At 37.3% G+C, this 15,742-nt stretch overlaps 2 protein-coding genes and 1 pseudogene across 2 annotated transcripts; 1 reads left to right on the top strand and 2 right to left on the bottom strand.

Moving 5' to 3' along the window:
* Positions 1 to 1,603: 1,603 nt before the first annotated feature.
* Positions 1,604 to 7,567, bottom strand: LOC133696634 (alpha-1,4 glucan phosphorylase L-2 isozyme, chloroplastic/amyloplastic-like). Its single transcript, XM_062118873.1, has 15 exons — positions 7,375 to 7,567; positions 7,032 to 7,261; positions 6,816 to 6,917; positions 6,209 to 6,385; positions 5,761 to 6,036; positions 5,251 to 5,522; positions 4,893 to 5,010; positions 4,422 to 4,790; positions 4,097 to 4,249; positions 3,736 to 3,864; positions 3,160 to 3,396; positions 2,970 to 3,046; positions 2,526 to 2,712; positions 2,133 to 2,333; positions 1,604 to 1,720 (listed from the first exon to the last, which is right to left on the bottom strand). Exons 1-15 carry the CDS (start codon positions 7,565 to 7,567, stop codon positions 1,604 to 1,606), a joined length of 2,838 nt encoding a protein of 945 aa, XP_061974857.1.
* Positions 7,568 to 8,549: 982 nt separating this feature from the next.
* On the top strand, positions 8,550 to 13,736 carry LOC133698055 (putative SNAP25 homologous protein SNAP30; annotated as a pseudogene).
* On the bottom strand, positions 12,147 to 15,353 carry LOC133698054 (probable inactive purple acid phosphatase 2). The gene is made up of 2 exons (XM_062120931.1): positions 14,541 to 15,353; positions 12,147 to 13,730 (listed from the first exon to the last, which is right to left on the bottom strand). Exons 1-2 carry the CDS (start codon positions 15,228 to 15,230, stop codon positions 12,477 to 12,479), a joined length of 1,944 nt encoding a protein of 647 aa, XP_061976915.1. The 5' UTR covers positions 15,231 to 15,353; the 3' UTR covers positions 12,147 to 12,476.
* Positions 15,354 to 15,742: the final 389 nt, after the last annotated feature.

Genomic DNA, 15,742 nt, shown 5'->3' with positions numbered 1-15,742 from the left:
AATTAGAAGAGCACAAGTGATTAATATAATGCAAAACAGACAGTGAGTTATGAAGGCAGAAATTATTCCAAAAATATTGCCTATGATGCAATATAGAGCACCGAGTAGATTACAGCTGTTTTCTATCTGAGATTAATTTTAGGGCTCTAAAAAAATATGCGAGGTTGGGTGTTTGTAGATTAATTTTTTGAATAGACCTTTTGCCTTCAATGGTAATTTTGAATTGCCACCCATTTCCTCAATTTTTTTCACCTTAATCCTCCATCTTTGAATTCTTCAATAAATTTGTTTAAATTGGCCATCAAATTGATCTTAAAATGGCGTAATTAAAAAAAAAACATGAATGGAAAAAAAAGGATACATGTGGCAACTACAATGATTTGTGTTTCCGTGTTGAGTCGCGTGTGGTAAACAATATTTTCACCATGTCTTTTAGTATTTGTTTATTAAATAATTAATCATCAAATTAGATTAGTCAAATTCACTAAAAAAGAAATAAAGAAAAAAATAGTTAACACCCAATTCGGTGTATTTGTACACATATTTTTGCTATTATGCTCCTTGTAATGCCTTAAAGCCATTGTAGAAAATGCCTCCATAAGAAAAAAATAGAAAAAAATTATTTTTAAAAAATAATTTTAGTATTTGTACACATATTTTTGTTTGTGTAAAGAAAACTAGTTACACTAACTGAATTGTTGCACTGATCAATTCGGTGAGATCTGTAATACCAACTAATTAAACTGGTTTCATATAATGTGAAAAATAAATTTTAAAAATATTATTTTAATATTTTTATAAATAAAAAAACATTTTGAAATGCAATATCCCAAACAAGCACATAAATTATATAGGTTCATTTTGTTATCAAAAACATACATAGGAAATAATTTGGTTAACTAACTCTAAGTATGAGAAAAATAAGTAATAGTCTTAATTACTATCATTTAACCATAAGTTCTTTACATCGGTTAAATAAAAAAAGTTACTATTAAACCTTTTAACAAGGTGATTAACAAAACAATTAACAGTTTATATAAATAATAAATTAGATTAAAATATTTTATAGCATCCTTGTTTCTACAATGTCAAAAAAAGAGAGTATATAATTTAAATATTAATTTTTCACCTTCAAGATAATTTTGTTACGTGCCACAGCCAGGCGCGGAAATAACCTATGTGTCGGAGAGTGGTACTATTGGCATGACATTATTACATTTAATTCCAAAATCACACGTCACCCTAAAACTAACAAGAATGACTTGATTTATTTACGATAATACCATCACCTTCAACCTTACAATCATTACTAGCGTCTCCAATAATGGCAGATGCTAGAGTACAATTCTGGAAACAAGCATCATATCTGGGATTGCTGCCTGCTTCTTTTTCTAAAAGCACTTGCTTCATTTGTATCTCTTATTCCCTACGTTTCTAGAAAGGCAACAAATTAATGAAGGAGGCATACCAAACCCCAAAAACTCCATCGTCCTCCCATACATATGTCTCTCGCATATTCATGAATCGTATGTAATAACAGTACATCAAATGTGGGGTTTACACCAATATAGTTCGCACCCCCCGCCCTGCAGATATAATCAATTCAAGGCAATAGAACAGGTTGGATCCTCCATATATCTCTTGCATATTCGTGAATCGTTCTGTCACTGCTGAACTTGTATGAGCCAGCTGTATTCAAAATCGACATTTTTGTCCATCTCTGCCCCAGTTATCATTGAGTTTATCAGCACACATCTTGCACTGTAATCAATCCACTAGGCATGCTTCTATATATAATAATTCCATACATCTATAAATATAAACTTTAGGCATAAATGTAAAAATGATTTTACCTGTGGAACAAATTACCTCCAGCCACATTTTACAGGGTTGAATTTGCAAGGGAGCACATACATGCAGGATATTCATGGACATTGTATATGTATGTTTCATTGAAGTTCAAAGATGATTAGTCATATAGATTTCACTCTTCAGATTTCTATGCCTTTATTTTATAAACTAACTATCAAAAAAATTATTTGAACACTGATCTATCAGTGCAGCATATGAAGGGACAAGAAAAGTTGTATGCTATGTCTGCAATATGTGCGTGTCTAGCAAATGCTACTTACTTTCTGATCTTTATATGCCTCATCAACCTTCTCCTGGCACTCTACATAACTAGGGAAATCCTTGCCAACAAGGAAATAATCAGCTCGGCCATAACCTTCATTTCCTTCCAAGGATCCCATGAGTTCTTCATAGTTGTAATGGCCAAAAACACCATTTCTGACAAACGCCTTTACTTCTTCGAACCTTGGATCAGGGATAAACTGCAAACAAGATGAGATAGATAAAGTGACTTGGATAATGATAGACTCACTTTCTTTCTTTTTACCTCAGTTTACTTTAAAACAGGGAGTTGGTAGCGGAGTTTTGGTCAAATGTCAGGAGAAGTTATGGAAATCAGATGAGAATGTTTGGGAAAGTAAAAAAAAGAGTGTAGTCTTGTACAGCAGGCCTACTTTTCCCTCAGCCCTTTCCTTTCTTAGGCCTGCAATTTCGTGTGCCTCTGCACCAAAGAGGAAAAAATTATCTTCGCCGACCTCTTGCCTTATTTCAACATTAGCTCCATCTAAGGTGCCAATAAGAATGCAGCCATTCATTGCAAACTTCATATTGCTGGTTCCACTGGCCTCCATTCCAGCCGTGCTGAGCAATCAAATAATAAGATACAGTTGAATCAATAACTAAAATCTTGAATTAATAATGGAACCAACATCCTGCAGAACTACCAAGAATAATTAGCAATCTTGATGTAATTTGGGTGGCAGTTTTTGCAGTAATTCACATGCTTCTTTTGTCAGATTTGTGGTAGAAGGTGTCAAGGATATTGAACACATCTTATTCATCTGAATTGTAAGGAAGAAAAGAAAGGAAACCCTGTAATTCTGAAGTAACATGAATACCTGATGTGCTGCGAAAGCTCGCTTCCTGGAATCAGTACCTCTGCCACACTGACATTGTAATCAGGTACAAAGACAACCTGAAATAAGGGTGACAAACAAGAACGCAAATATGAGAAGAAGCCCACGATTTTCAGACATCAGCATTTGGACATAATTGATGAGTATTGATGATCACTTAGCCAAGCTATACCTTCAAAAGGTCGCCTATGTCTGCATCATGATTAACAGTAGTTCCCACATCTGTGATAAATTTCACAATCCTCTTGGCTTGGACGTATGTAGCAAATGCTTTGCCTCCAAATATACATACCCTAGGAACATACGTCGCCTTTCTTTCCTCAGGACTCATTTCTTTCATTTTCTTATAGCGATATACAATTCCCATTATATTCAGTAACTGCCGCTTGTATTCGTGGATGCGCTTTACCTGAGAATTAGAATTATTATATTACTTATAGACTCGAGATACTTTTCATTTGTAAATAAAATAAAGACGAAGAAGTTATCCTTTAAGATGTATTTTATTTTTTGCTCAACATCACTTGTATCAACAAAAGTGAGACCAGTGCAATTCAAGAAATGATTGTTGCCATTGATCATCATCAGCGCCACCTATTCAATTTAAAGTGTCAATGTTTTACTCGGAGCTTTTTAGTACCAGAAATCAGATATCAAGCACCAGGACTAAAGACCGAAATGACTTCTATAGAGTTGTATGATCAGATAAAACAGAAACAGATCAAGGTAAGGGTAGGCAGGAAATAACCTGTACATCAAACATTGCGTCAGCATTGACAATATATCCAGTCTTTTCTTTAAGGAAGTCCGCAACCTTGATCTTGTTTCTTTTTTTGGCTTCCCTCCACTCAGATTGGAGGTCCTCATTATCAGAAAACTGCGAAAAACTTGCATTTATCTGTCAAAATCTAATATGTATGAAGCTGATGAGGTCAAATTCACTGTTGTCCTGAAATGTAAAAGGAAAGACTCGCACACATGCAAGAGTGGCACATCAAAATATGGGCGTCAGAAAACATTTCAAGTGAAGTTACAATTGAAATGTCACCAGAGATCTAAGTTGAGCACAGGGCAACCAGTAGGTTGTAATGTAACAAATAACAATTTACCTTTGCAAGTGTCGACAGTTTCTCAGTGTTTAAGACCCAATCATCTGTTCCAGTCCACTTGGTTATGATTTTACTGAGATCTGGATTGCAAAAACGAATCCATCTTCTTGGTGTCACCCCATTTGTTTTATTCTGAAATTTCTCAGGCCACAACTGCCAAAAAGTAATGGATACTGAAATTACTTTAATCCTGAAGAAAATTCAATGCACAGTAGTCCTGAAGAAATACAAGATCTCATTATTTACTTTTATCCTCGAGAATATTCATGCAATTTCATGATCAGAAAGTGATATGAGAAGCAGAACAGAATACTAATTTACTTGCCTTATAGAACTCATTAAATACTTCATTTTTTACTATTTCACTGTGAATCTCAGCAACTCCATTTACAGCAGACCCGCTGACAACACATAGATTAGCCATGCGGACCATCTTTGGCAGATTTGGATCTGGGTCAAATGTCACCACATCTTTCGCATCAGTGTCCTGTTCTTCAGCAGCAGATTCAGTTTCTTTATCTGAGCCTTTAACTTCCTTAATGGAGTCAACAGCAGAACTTTCTTCTTGTTTAACTAAAAATTCTAGAACTGAGTCAGGCAACTCAATATTATCAAGAATTCTCATTTGCTTTAGCTTATGCTGCAACAAGTCGAGATCCTCTGTGCCATACTCCGCAATTATGGTATGAATCAGCTGGATTACAGAAGGAATAGATGACAAGTGACAACAGAATTGAAGAGGAAAAAGTCTAAATAATTGATGTCTGTAAAAATCATCCCACCTCTTTAATCTTACCTCTTCATCAATCATCCTAATGATCTCAACATGTCGTGGCAGAAGTTTCTGCAAAAGGTCTAAGCTCCATTTCTCCAGAGCCTCAGGCAAAACTGTGTGATTTGTGTATGCAACAGTTCTGCATAAATCACAGAATCCTGGGGGTTATTAGCAACCACAACTAGAAGCCAACATATAGCCAATCGATGTGTAACAAAATTATTATACTGGAACGGTGATCTTTGTATGGATCAACTATAAATTAATTCAAATGCAAGCAGATGTGCAGCAGACACATTCATACGCTGTGGAACAAGCATAGTTTAATTACTGCCCCACTGGTTGCCACAGAAGTGCAAAAGCCCATGTAGAGAAGTACCTCTGAGTAATATCCCATGATTCCTTCCAGCTCAAACCCTTCAAATCTATCAAAATTCTTATCAGCTCCGGGATGCAAAGTGTTGGATGAGTGTCATTCATTTGCACTGCAACCTTATCTGGAAAATTTTCCCAATTTACAGGCTTCCCTGATCTCCTTTCAAAGTGAGCAATGATATCTTGGAGAGATGCAGAGCATAGTGTATATTGTTGCTTCAACCGTAGAATCTTGCCCTCAATTGATTCATCTCCAGGGTATAATATGTAGCAAATCTGATCACAACAAATCATCAAATGGAACCATCAGCTTTGGTATTATAAATTCTAATAAACCGTTTCTAATCCCTATAGACATGTACCGAGGTGCTCTCAACAGATCTGGACAGACACACACTTTCACATATAATTTGCCATATAGTGCCCAAGCGGATCTTAAAATTTCAGTGTCTTAGTTTGTTGATCATAAACAGATTCATGAAATTAACTGCTATATGATTGTTACTTCACAGACCTTTTCGGCATTCTTTATAGCTGCACACGCCTTGGCATGATCGCCAGCATTATAAGCACGTAAATCAAATTCATTCGGTGCAACTTTAGTGGACCACAATCTAAGGTTTATTGTGGTTTTAGTTTTATATCCAGGAATTGGGACATCATACGCAACAGCTGTGATGTTTTCTCCTCCAATCCATTCTTTACTTCCATCAGGCTTGGAAATAACTTCTCCATAGAATTTAACAGAATAGGAGACATCATTTCTTACAATTTCCCATGGATTGCCCATCTGCCAAGAGATGCTTCAATTATTAAACAAATAGAGGAACATATAAATTATGCATTATGCATAAAAGCAATCAGCTTTGAAATTTATGTCAATAAACCTTCAAACGAGATTTAGGGGGCTATACAAAAAAAAATGATGAGCTGTTTGAACAATACTAAACTCAAATGAATACCTCAAGCCAATTTTCTGCAACTTCCTCCTGCCCATCTTTTGTGATGAGCTGTTTGAACAAGCCATATTTGTACCTGAGTCCATAGCCCCAAGCAGGATAATTCAGTGTTGCTAACGAATCCAGAAAGCAGGAAGCAAGCCGCCCTAAGCCCCCATTCCCCAGTGCAGCATCTGGTTCCTGACATTCGTAAATTTAACAGAAAGATTTAAGAATGCTTATACACAATGTTGCTATGTTTATAGGGATGCCTGATAGAGAAAAACATATAAAGCTCGGCAAAGTTATCAATGAGTGTGTGTTCCGAATCCCGATACAATAGCATAAGATTTAGTAAATACTTAATTCATTCCATGTAAAAACTGTTTCGAAGCCAGTCATTTTACGGAAAGAAAGTCAGACTGTTGGGATTTGGATGCACCATTAGGCAACGCTATTTTGAGTTAAGAAAATCCAATTTACCAATACCTATAAGCAAATCATTTGGATTGCACTCATAAATCAGGAGACGAGGCATAAAGGAGTGATTCGAACATCTCCTTTGTAACCCAAAAAAACGGGAGCGATCAGCCATGATGATTGAACAAAACTTATCATAAAAACATCTTACCTGTCCAGCTACGTCCTCTAACTCGTGGCCCAACCTTTTCAAAGCATCAGCGTAAGCTCCTGAAAGCTCCAAGTTCCCGATGGCATTTAGCAATGCTCTGCCCTGCGACATAAAAAAACACAGTACATAACAAATCATCAGCAAGAACTAACCGAACTAGCACAGTAGGATTGGTTTTTAGTAGTTGTAGCCACCAGAAAACCGATAGTACTGAACCTGTAGATACTCCATAGACAGGTAATAAGCCTGCTTTACATTCATCTTCTCGTAGTACTTATATGTGGCATTCCAATTTATAATTAGCGAATCGCGAACGCTTTCTGCAGTTGCCACAAACGCCTTGGGAAGATCAAAATGTTCTGGAGAGAATAATGGTGTGAATTCTGCATGGTATTGAATATTGGCTGCAATAGATGCAGAATCAGGTTCGAGGGTCTCTAAAGAAGCTGTAAACACACAAAAACACATGAAAAATACCAGTACACGCTATTGAACGAGAGAACGCCAAACTGCAAAAGAGACTAGAAAGGGAAGAAATTATTAGTAGTACAACAAGAACCTTCTCCATTGACTGAGGGATCTTTCAATTCTTGCCTTTGGTCACTAGTAATGTTCTTGACGGACAAGTTTCTTCTTTTTAAACGATTGAAAAATCGTGGGGTTCTAACAAAGAAAAGATTGGAATGATTGGCTCTGTAGTTGAAGCCCGAAACTGAACTCGATTGAGCTGCAGAGAATGGTAAAGTAGCCATTAATTGTTTTTGCTCTCTGCTCTTGGTTTGATAGATTGAACAGAAAATGAGTGAAAGAGAGAGTAGCGTTTTGTCTTCTTATCTTCGTTTTGTTTTGGTGCCGCCAGTAGCATGACTCCATGTTCAAAACGAGGGAAATATTATTGATTGTCGTTTTCCGTCACTCGTTAATTACTACTAGGAAATAACTCCCCGCTAGTTTGATGATAGTGTATCTGCTGGTTCCAAATTTCCAGAACTGGAAGTCTTTTTTTAATAAGATATTTTTGCTCTGCTTCAGAGAAGAAGGATAGCCATCCTTTCAGGGTTGTTGTTGGCCAAATTCTATGAGGGGAGTACCTGAAGACATTAGTGTCTGCATGTCTTCAGTCTTCCTTGCAAGATTAATATTCCGTTTGGAATTGGATTTCAAAACTATTTTTAAAAATTTTAAAATTTTTTCAGTTTAAATTAACATATTTTTAATATTTTCATAACATTTTAATATATTAATATCAAAAATAATTTTTAAAAATTTACATGTTTTAAAATGAAAAATATTTTAAAAAGCAATCGTAATAACACTTTCAAATACGTTCAAAAAAGCATTTTATTTTGCAGTACCGGTTATTTTTAAAATTTTTAATTTAAAATTATTTTAAAATGATATATTTTTTATTTTTTTAAAATTATTTTTAATATTATAATGATAAAAAATATTAAAAAATTAATTTAAAAAAATAAAATTTTTAAAAACAGCCACAAAAACACAAAAACAATTGAGGTGCCATCTTGTTGAGCACCAAGAATTGAGCCCATATTCCCTTTTTGAGTCAACAACCAGTTAGGCTTGATCCCGTAGGAAACAAAATTTGAAAATAATTGGGCCTGACTAGAAGAATCGAACATGGACCTTGACCCATCCAAACTAATAAGCTAAATAATCTTTCCTTAAAAACTGAAAACGTCAATTATTTTATTAAATTATAGAGAAGGGAAAGAGGACAAAGGAATCGCAACGGTCTGAAAATTCGTAAGGGGAACTTATATAACATAAGTACTCTTCTTCCATTTCCATGGGGACGAGATTTCTCAGATTAGAGAGGGAGAAAGAAGAGCCTTTCTTGTTTTTCGCGGCGCCTCCCATCTGCTTGATTTTTTCAAACACAGACAGATAGACAGAGAATATTGCTAAAAATTATCTCTCTTCCTTGTATTACTTGTATCAGAAGGAGTTTAATAAACAAACCTCCCTCTGATTCCCATCCTCTGGCTCTGGTCTTCTGCGTGAAACCTTTCTTGGCAATCGCCCAAGAATTATAATATCTACTCTCATTCTTTCATTCGGGTCTGAGGTACCCATTCTTTTATTGCTTTCCCTTTTTTAGTTCTAGTGATTTTGCTTTGAATTTCCATTTATCTTGCATTTCTTCAAAGCAAGATTTTTTTTTATTTCTTTTTCCTTCGTTGTTTGATTCTTATGCTTTTCTTCGTGATATCTTCTTATTGAAAATATGACTCAATTGTCTGGATAAGATGGAAAGACCAGGAATTTACTATTTTGTATTCGTTGGAACGGTAATTTTCACTCTTCTGGGCCAAATTCCGTTGTGCGTTTCATTAATTTGGCTTTTCTTTTTGCTGTTGTTCAAGACCCGAGATAACCAGAAGGAGCAGTTGGGATCCCTTCATGTTTGTTTAACTTTAATGTCTTCCGAAATGCAGCTTACAGTTTCTGGTTCTCTCTCGTTTTTCTCATCTACTTGTGTCAATTGGAGTTGTGTTAGTAATTAATTTCTGGGTTTTTCTAATGTTTGTGTTCGTCTTGAGATTTAATAAAAATGGTTGGAAAATCACCTGTTAGCATCATGAAGCATTTATTTCGTTAAGGAAAGAAAATGGAGAGGAAGAAAAATCTTCGTTGTCATTGCAGCTGATTGGCATTGTTTATGTTTAGGTGCCAGAATTGAAGTTTCACGCAGACTCTATTGTTCTCTTTTCCTGGTTTTGCACTCCCAACCATGCAAGTCTTCAATTGACGTGTTCAGTCTTTGCTCATACTCAAAATGTTTGGATTTGGGAAATCACCTGCGAATAATAAAGCTACCAAGCAAAGTTCAGTGAACCCTCCAGCCTCTTCTACCTCTAACCCTTTTGATTCAGATGATGAATCCAATGCCAAGCAAACACTTCATCTCGGAAAACTAGCTTCTTCCGAGTCCATGCTTAATGTTCCCGATAATGCTTTCCATGATAAAGACAGATACAAGAATGATTTCCGTGACTAGGGAGGGCTAGAAACCAAAGCGTTCAAGAACTGGAGAAATACGCTGCCTACAAGGCTGAGGAGACAACAAACAATGTTAATAACTGCCTCAGGATTGCTGAGGACATCAAACAAGATGCTACAAGGACTCTAGATATGCTGCATGCTCAGGGTGAACAAATCACCAGGACCCATAACATGGCTGCTGATATGGATAAGGATCTCAGTAAGGTAAGCTCAATGTGTTGTTATGAAATCATTTTCCGTACGCATTACTCGAGGCGGGAAACCGATTTTTGTTCTTTTAAAAAGAATGGTGAGAAGATGATGATAATACTGAAATTCTAGTCTTTATTATCTTCAGAGTTCAGGCTTGGTTCATATTGGCTGATTTTGCTCTTTGAATATAAATAAATCCATCAGCCTAGGGATCAGCACTCAACAAATTTTCATGCTCTCTGACTCACTGCAATAGCAATCCATAGTGCATCATGTTAGGTTGAGCAATTTGTATGTTTATATCATCAACAGGGCCTTGTCCTATATGCCTCTACGAAGATAAATCTGTTTCGGTTGAATTTGATAACACCACCAAGGATTTTTCCAAACAAATCTCCATGCAATTATTGAGCATATGCTTGAAAGGAAAAACAGAGTCTTGGAATGCAACACTTTTTCTATGCCCCTAACCAGATATGCTTGGCGTTTGGTCCATGCTATTATGAGAGAAAATTTATGTTGGCATCAGTTCGATTCAATAACTTGGTTGAATTCTCTGTTTTCTCTCTGAGATGTGAGAATTTATTTAGAAAGAAAGCAAACCATGATGCTATGCTGCGTACCTAAGGCTTAGTATTAAAATTCTATAAGGATAATGTCATTTTATTTCAACTGTCTGCCTGGCAAGAGAACCCTCAACAGGGAAAAAAAATGTAGTTGCAAGAGAAGGGAACTTTTTATTTTGCTTGAACGTTCAAAACATACACATTACCTAATAATGGATTACCATCGAAGAGCATACTGACTACCATCAAAGAGCGTATTAGATTACCATCGAAGAGCATATTTGATTGTTTTAAAAATACCTTTTTTTCCCTTTGATTCCTTTGGGTCTTGTTACCGGGATTCCTTCCACAGACATATTACTACAGTCAGGGATAACTTCTAATGATTTTATACTGCTATTGTCAGGGAGAGAAGCTCTTAAACAATCTTGGGGGCATCTTCTCTAAGCCTTGGAAGCCAAAGAAGACCCGGGACATAACAGAACCTTTGATCACAGCAGGTTTCCATCATCACTGGTTTGTTTCATTTTATAAAAATCGTTGCCTTATTATGTTCTTCTATGATCTGCTTTACTGGCCACAGATAAACCATCCAAAGTAAACCAATACAGCAAAGGAGAAAGAGAAAAGCTGGGATTAGCTCCTAAAGGACGTTCAGCTATTACAACTCCTCCTCCTGAACCAACAAATGCCCTGCAGGAAGTTGAGGTTAGTGTACTTCACAGGTGATTAGAACTTGGAAGAATAAAAGTGTGGTGTAATGTTGAGATTTATGCATATATGGGTGTGCTGATACCAGGTAGAGAAGGCAAAGCAAGATGATGCGCTTTCAGATTTAAGCAACATCTTGGGTGATTTAAAAGGCATGGCAGTTGATATGGGAAGTGAACTTGACAGGTCAGTTTGATGTCACTCGTAATTGAAAAAGTAAAATGTTTTGGGGCATTACAAGTTCATTATCAACATTTTTTGCTTCTCTTCCAAGAATATTTCTCATTATCAACCTTGAAAAGCAAAATTTTATGTGAGCAAAGCTACCAGATGATCTAACCAATGTCACTAACGCAGGCAAAATAAGGCCCTTGATCACCTTGGTGATGATGTGGATGAGCTGAACTCTCGAGTGAAAGGAGCTAATCAACGTACACGTCATTTGCTTGGGAAGTGAAACACTGGGCAGCCTGTATCACCTTCAGCATAACTGCTGTTTTAGCTGTTGCAACGGCATTCATTTGACATCTCGAAATCCCAGTTGTATTTAAAGAGAGCGTCTCTTTCAAGATATTGTTAATAAAAAATTCTATTCTTTGTTTCTTCGGCATATAATTTATCCATATGATCTACTTCACAAACTCATAGGTTGGAGAAATGGGGTTACTGATCTTCTTCTGACCCGAAAATAGAACAGCAAAACTTCCCATGAAATTTTGTCAGCTCTGTAGCGATTAGCAGTGAAATTCAGAATACGTGTTAGAAAGCACGGCCGGTAGAGCCCATTGTGTCACCTAACCTAAAAGGGAATGCAATTTATAAACACAACGCAATCGACTTTACAAACAGATTAGTTTTTGCTCCATCAAAACATGTTGCTACAAAAGCGTATGCTATCATACAATCCTTTTTAATGCTTTTATTCTCGCAAAATACAGAACAAAGATTTAGTATTTAGTATTTACAGTATACAAGTACGATGAGGTAGTTTTTTAGCAAACCTTATTAGACAAAGTAGTAGGAGGGCTTCATCTTCTCAGAAAACAATTAGAGAGGGCTTCATTTTAGCGCACCAGAAACTTTAACGACCCATTGCACACAAGCTCCAAAAATACGAGGAACCATGTCCTGCATGTATAGCCCAGCATCATAATTTCCTCGTAATCTTTCATATATCCTCACTTTTCACAGGAGTCCAGCTGGCCTTGTTACCATTTTGCTTCCTGGAATGGGATGCGTAGCCAAGAATATAGCCCACAAAAGCCCCAAGGACAAGAACACTTGCCCCCTTGACATACCATGAGAACGTAGAATCAACCACCCCAATCCTGGCTCCAGCATCCACACTAATGCTATCATCACCACTGAGAACTTCTCCAGATGCCAAAAACTCAACCATATCGTGCATCTTTCCATCATGGTTACCTACATAAGTAAGTGTTAGCTTCTCCTTTGTGGCAACCAATTTGGTGTACCCGAACTCCCCCCCACGGAACATAGACCTGGCTGGCTGTGGAAAAATTGGATCATTTGGGTGGTCTGATCTTGGCTCCCAGATGGGCTGCCAGTCTTGTCCTGCCATGCCAATCACAGCATGGACTGGAAATCCCTTCCAAGTGCTTCCGCAGATGAAGTTATTCACTGGACAAAACCTTTCGTATCTATGCACATGACCCCACAGTGCAAGGGTAACATTGTATTTCGTAAACAAAGGTTCCAAGTGCTCAAGCATTTTGTTCCTCATTGGGGCATCCCCGTTTTCATTGCTAGTAGTATACATTGGTCTGTGCCCTTGGACTACCACAAAAGGAGTCTTGCTCCGGTCAACTGATTCCAGATCTTGCTTTATAAAGTTATATTGGCTGCTCCCAGCAACAAAATTGGTCTCAGTTGATATGTACACAAAATGTACAGCCCCTGTGTCAAAAGAGTAGTAAAGGTTTCGGGTTGCAGGAGCACGGGTCCCAGTTGAGTCTGAAGAGTTCCCTGGCATGTTAAATTTTAGGCTGTAAGGAACCCCACATTCACCACCACCATCAGTTCCGTAAACTGCATTGGCCCAATCTGGTTTCCAGGGCTGTAAGGGCCAATCGTACTCATGATTGCCAATGCACACATGGTACGGCACTTTGGAAGCAACAGGTTCTACTTGGGTAAAAAAATGGTCCCACAACCATGAGTACCCTCTTGCATAGCTGATATCTCCTATATGAGAAACAAAAGCATGCTTGTCACCAATAGCTTCTATGTCTCGGAGGATCCACTTCATGGTTGATATGCTTTCATCTTGTGTACGGATAAAGGTAGCATATGGTGTTGAAGCTCCCATGTCCCCAAACAGGAAGGCTATTGTTTCATCCGAGTCTCCATTCCGAGAGACAAAGCTCCTAGTTGTGCTCCAACCCTTAGAGTCGCTTCCAACCTGTTATCAAGATTTTCCAACTCAGATGGTGGGCAAGCTAGCTAATTGAAATTTATCAACTACAGTTGTTGCTGCAGTGAAGTTAGAAGCGTGTCATCTGGGTAAGAAGCAGATAATACTACCCGATTTATCCACTCATGTACATGACATAGAGAAATCAGGTGAATACAGATCAAAGCAGCTGGTCATATGAAAAGAGGCAGCGAAAGCAGAATTTTACACTGTGGATGACCATGAAAACTATGATTGACTCCAGATTTGATAATTGATGTCAGAATGTTTCTGAAAACGTTATGTTGTTTGGCAGTCGGCGCAAAACAAGGAAAATGAAGTGCGATTGAAACAACTTGCCAAGCCAATAACATGTAGTTTTAAGAATGATATTCGTAGTAGAATGCATTCTACAATTAAATAGCAAGCGGAAGAAGAGGAAAATGCACATTAGAAAAGCAACCAAATTCCAAAAATCAATCTTTCACTCAATTATCAATCTCGTGAAAAGCATGAGCCTGGCACATGCAGCAGAAAACTTTGCCTTTTTCCATCTAGCTTTCATCCCTAAAGGCATGGATGTATGTGATTTTTTGAAAATAGAAAAAGAAATTCTAACATGCTGCAAAACCAAGGTAGCTCCAGAAAAGCAACCACTAAACCGTGCAGCAAAACAAAATTGAAGTCTTCCAAGCTAAATTATGGACTAAAAGAATGGAAATGAGCAAAAACACAAAAAAAAACGGATATTTCTCATGCCTGAATTAAAAATTATAAAGAAAAAAACAGAGATTAAATATCAATTAAAAATTAGATTACCTGATAATAATACCTAACACCTTTCTTCAAATCCTTCATTACCCCATCATGGATCCAACCCGGATCTCTCCACCCAATACTCCCATTTGCCGGAGCATCACACATATCCTCCCTTTCGTACCTCACCACACGTGCCACACTCACGTGACTCCACTCCCCGTCCCTCTCTCCCCACTTCACACTCCTCTCCTCTCCATCACCCACCACAAACATCACCCTCATCTCGTCCTCAACATCCGTATATGCCAAATGGATCTGCTCTGGCCCATGACCCGACTCGAACCCGACAACATCCGACTCCGCCAGAAAATGGGCCGTCCCAGGGAGGGGGTTGTGATCATGGTCATGGCGTTTGGGGTTGATTTCGGATTCGGTCCAGTGGAAGATCCGGAAAGAGTAATTGGAGCGGAGGTTGGTGATGGGCAAGGAAATGGAACCCGACCCGGATTGCCATGAAGGAGAGGAAGAAAGGAACTTGTAGCCAATGAAGTGGTCGTGAGGTGAGTCAGGAGGTGAATAGAGCCCGAGCCAGTCGAGTTTGGAAGGTGAATCAACGTTGGACCAGGAAATGGTCACTGTGTCACCGGATTTCTGGAGGGTTGTTGGAGTCACGGAGATGGTGACTTTGGAGAGGGAAGTTTGAGTGATGAGGGAGAGGAGGAGGAGGAGGAGGAAGATAGGGAGCTTCATCTTTTGTTCGTAATAATGAAGGCAAGGCAGAAGCAAGAAGGTGACTTTGATTAATGTTGTTGAGATCTGGAAAAGTGGAGGGAGGAGGTTCGCTTATTTTCTTTATCTTGGAGATTAGATGGAAGGCAACTATCTTGTTTTATATGTTTTGTAAAACAAAAATAGTAATAATCGAGTTACCGTTTGTAAGTGCATGAATTTGGAAATTCGGTTTAAATTATGGTTTTTTAAATTTAAAAAAATATATATTTTTAAATTATTTTAATGTGATAATATTTAAAATAAATTTAAAAAATAAAAAAAATAATTTTAATGTATTTCTAAAAAAAACATTTTTAACTGTTAATTCTAAATATATTATTTTGCTCCAGTGCTAATATTTTTATTTAATATATATGAAAGTAATTAATAATATTTAAAAATAAAGATATAAAAAGACAAGCTCTCGAAAGTCTAGAAAGAGAAAAGGAAAGAAGCGAAGAGTACTGGGGGGGGGCCAACAGACTTTTGGA

The sequence above is a fragment of the Populus nigra genome, chromosome 6 (assembly GCF_951802175.1).
Source record: "Populus nigra chromosome 6, ddPopNigr1.1, whole genome shotgun sequence".
Classification (NCBI taxonomy): domain Eukaryota; kingdom Viridiplantae; phylum Streptophyta; class Magnoliopsida; order Malpighiales; family Salicaceae; genus Populus; species Populus nigra.
Note: the sequence above shows the minus strand (reverse complement) of the source record. Positions and strands in the feature narration are given on the sequence as shown.